General features: G+C 35.1%; 1 protein-coding gene across 1 annotated transcript; it reads left to right on the top strand.

Moving 5' to 3' along the window:
- Positions 1-729: 729 nt before the first annotated feature.
- Positions 730-1274, top strand: C922_05813 (hypothetical protein; the record flags this gene model as incomplete). Its single annotated transcript, XM_008821384.1, has 1 exon — positions 730-1274. A coding segment is annotated over one exon (545 nt), but the record flags the coding sequence as incomplete, so codon positions are not given.
- Positions 1275-1452: the final 178 nt, after the last annotated feature.

The raw sequence follows: 1452 nt of genomic DNA, 5'->3' as shown, positions 1-1452 counted from the left end.
TACGTATCTTTTCCGCTCCTTTAGATATAGATACAGGAATTCGAGAATAATTTCTCTTACTATAAGAGAAGTTTCTTCTTTTACTTTTAAAAATTATTGTCATTAAAGGATTTCTCTCATATAGGGGTTAATAGCTCTGTAAACACGGACTATTATATACGGAGTAGATTTCTCTACGTATATTTATTCATGTAGAATAGATGAGAAAGAAATAAAAAGTGAAGGGATTCCTCTTCTTTTCACTCCCATGTGCCACGGTGTGTTATTCCTTGTGGTGATTATTTTTGTGAGGATGTCATCAAATAAGAAATCTAATAGAATAGGACTGAATCTTACATCTGCTTTAAATTATACACACATAAAGAATAAGCGTAGTACATATTAATAATTTTCTTAATGTGTGAAGAATATCAGATTCTAGCATGCATAGGTGTCGAATGTTACTGTTGAAGTGGGGCATCTCTTCGACGAGCAGGCATTAAATTTAACTAAGCACCCCAAGGACCAGAATGAATCTATATGTAATCAAATCGCACAAAAAAGGGCAGGAGACTCGGATGAGGAAATTAAGGACAGGCCACAACATATGCCAGAGAGAAATGATAATACAATAGAGCGAGAATCAACAGACTATTTTCCTGAAATTGAAAACAACCTGTATCATAACCCTCTACCAAATTACAATACTAAACAGATGGAATTAGCACACCGTTATTTCCACAATTATAGACAACTTATATGAAAAGTCAGAGAAAAGTATAAACAAACTAGAGGAATTTTCCCAAAATTCGTACAACCCACCTCAGTTAAGTGAAGAATGTTACGTCGTCCTTCAGAACTTTAAAGGGGAAGATATGAATGAAATAATCAAATCGGTCAATGATAATTTATTTAGGAAGATGATGCTTGACAGATGGATAAAACTGCACGAAAATGCCAAAAAACCTGTGCACACTTTGAAGGACCATTTATCCTATTATTTGGGAAAATTAAAAAGTCCGTATAGCGTGGATGGAAACACTGAGAGGGAACAAGTGCGGAACAGCAATCATAGTATTAACACAACCATGAGGATCATGGGGGAGTATCACAATAGACACTTTTTCCACTACATCGTAAGGGATAATTTTCCCGAGTCCAATCATGACTGTTTTATAAATGTGGTTAGAAAGGCCTTTATCTTATCTGTAAATGAGCTAGTTACTATGGAGGAGCCTCAGTTAAATAAATGTGTACTCGAGTCAGGGATACTCATGGTGAGAGCACAAAGATAACCGTTCAGAGAAACACGCTGAGCGGTAGGTACACATGTATATATGCATATATAACATGCCAACAATAGCAAGAATAAATATTCTTGTACCTATATGCTTATATATACAATTATCTGATAAAATCTTCTTTATTGAAAACAGGAGCCAGGTGGATTATACCACACAGTTTCAGCAATTA

The sequence above is a fragment of the Plasmodium inui genome (assembly GCF_000524495.1).
Source record: "Plasmodium inui San Antonio 1 unplaced genomic scaffold supercont1.199, whole genome shotgun sequence".
Lineage (NCBI taxonomy): Eukaryota > Apicomplexa > Aconoidasida > Haemosporida > Plasmodiidae > Plasmodium > Plasmodium inui.
This window is presented reverse-complemented; position numbering and strand designations above follow the sequence as displayed.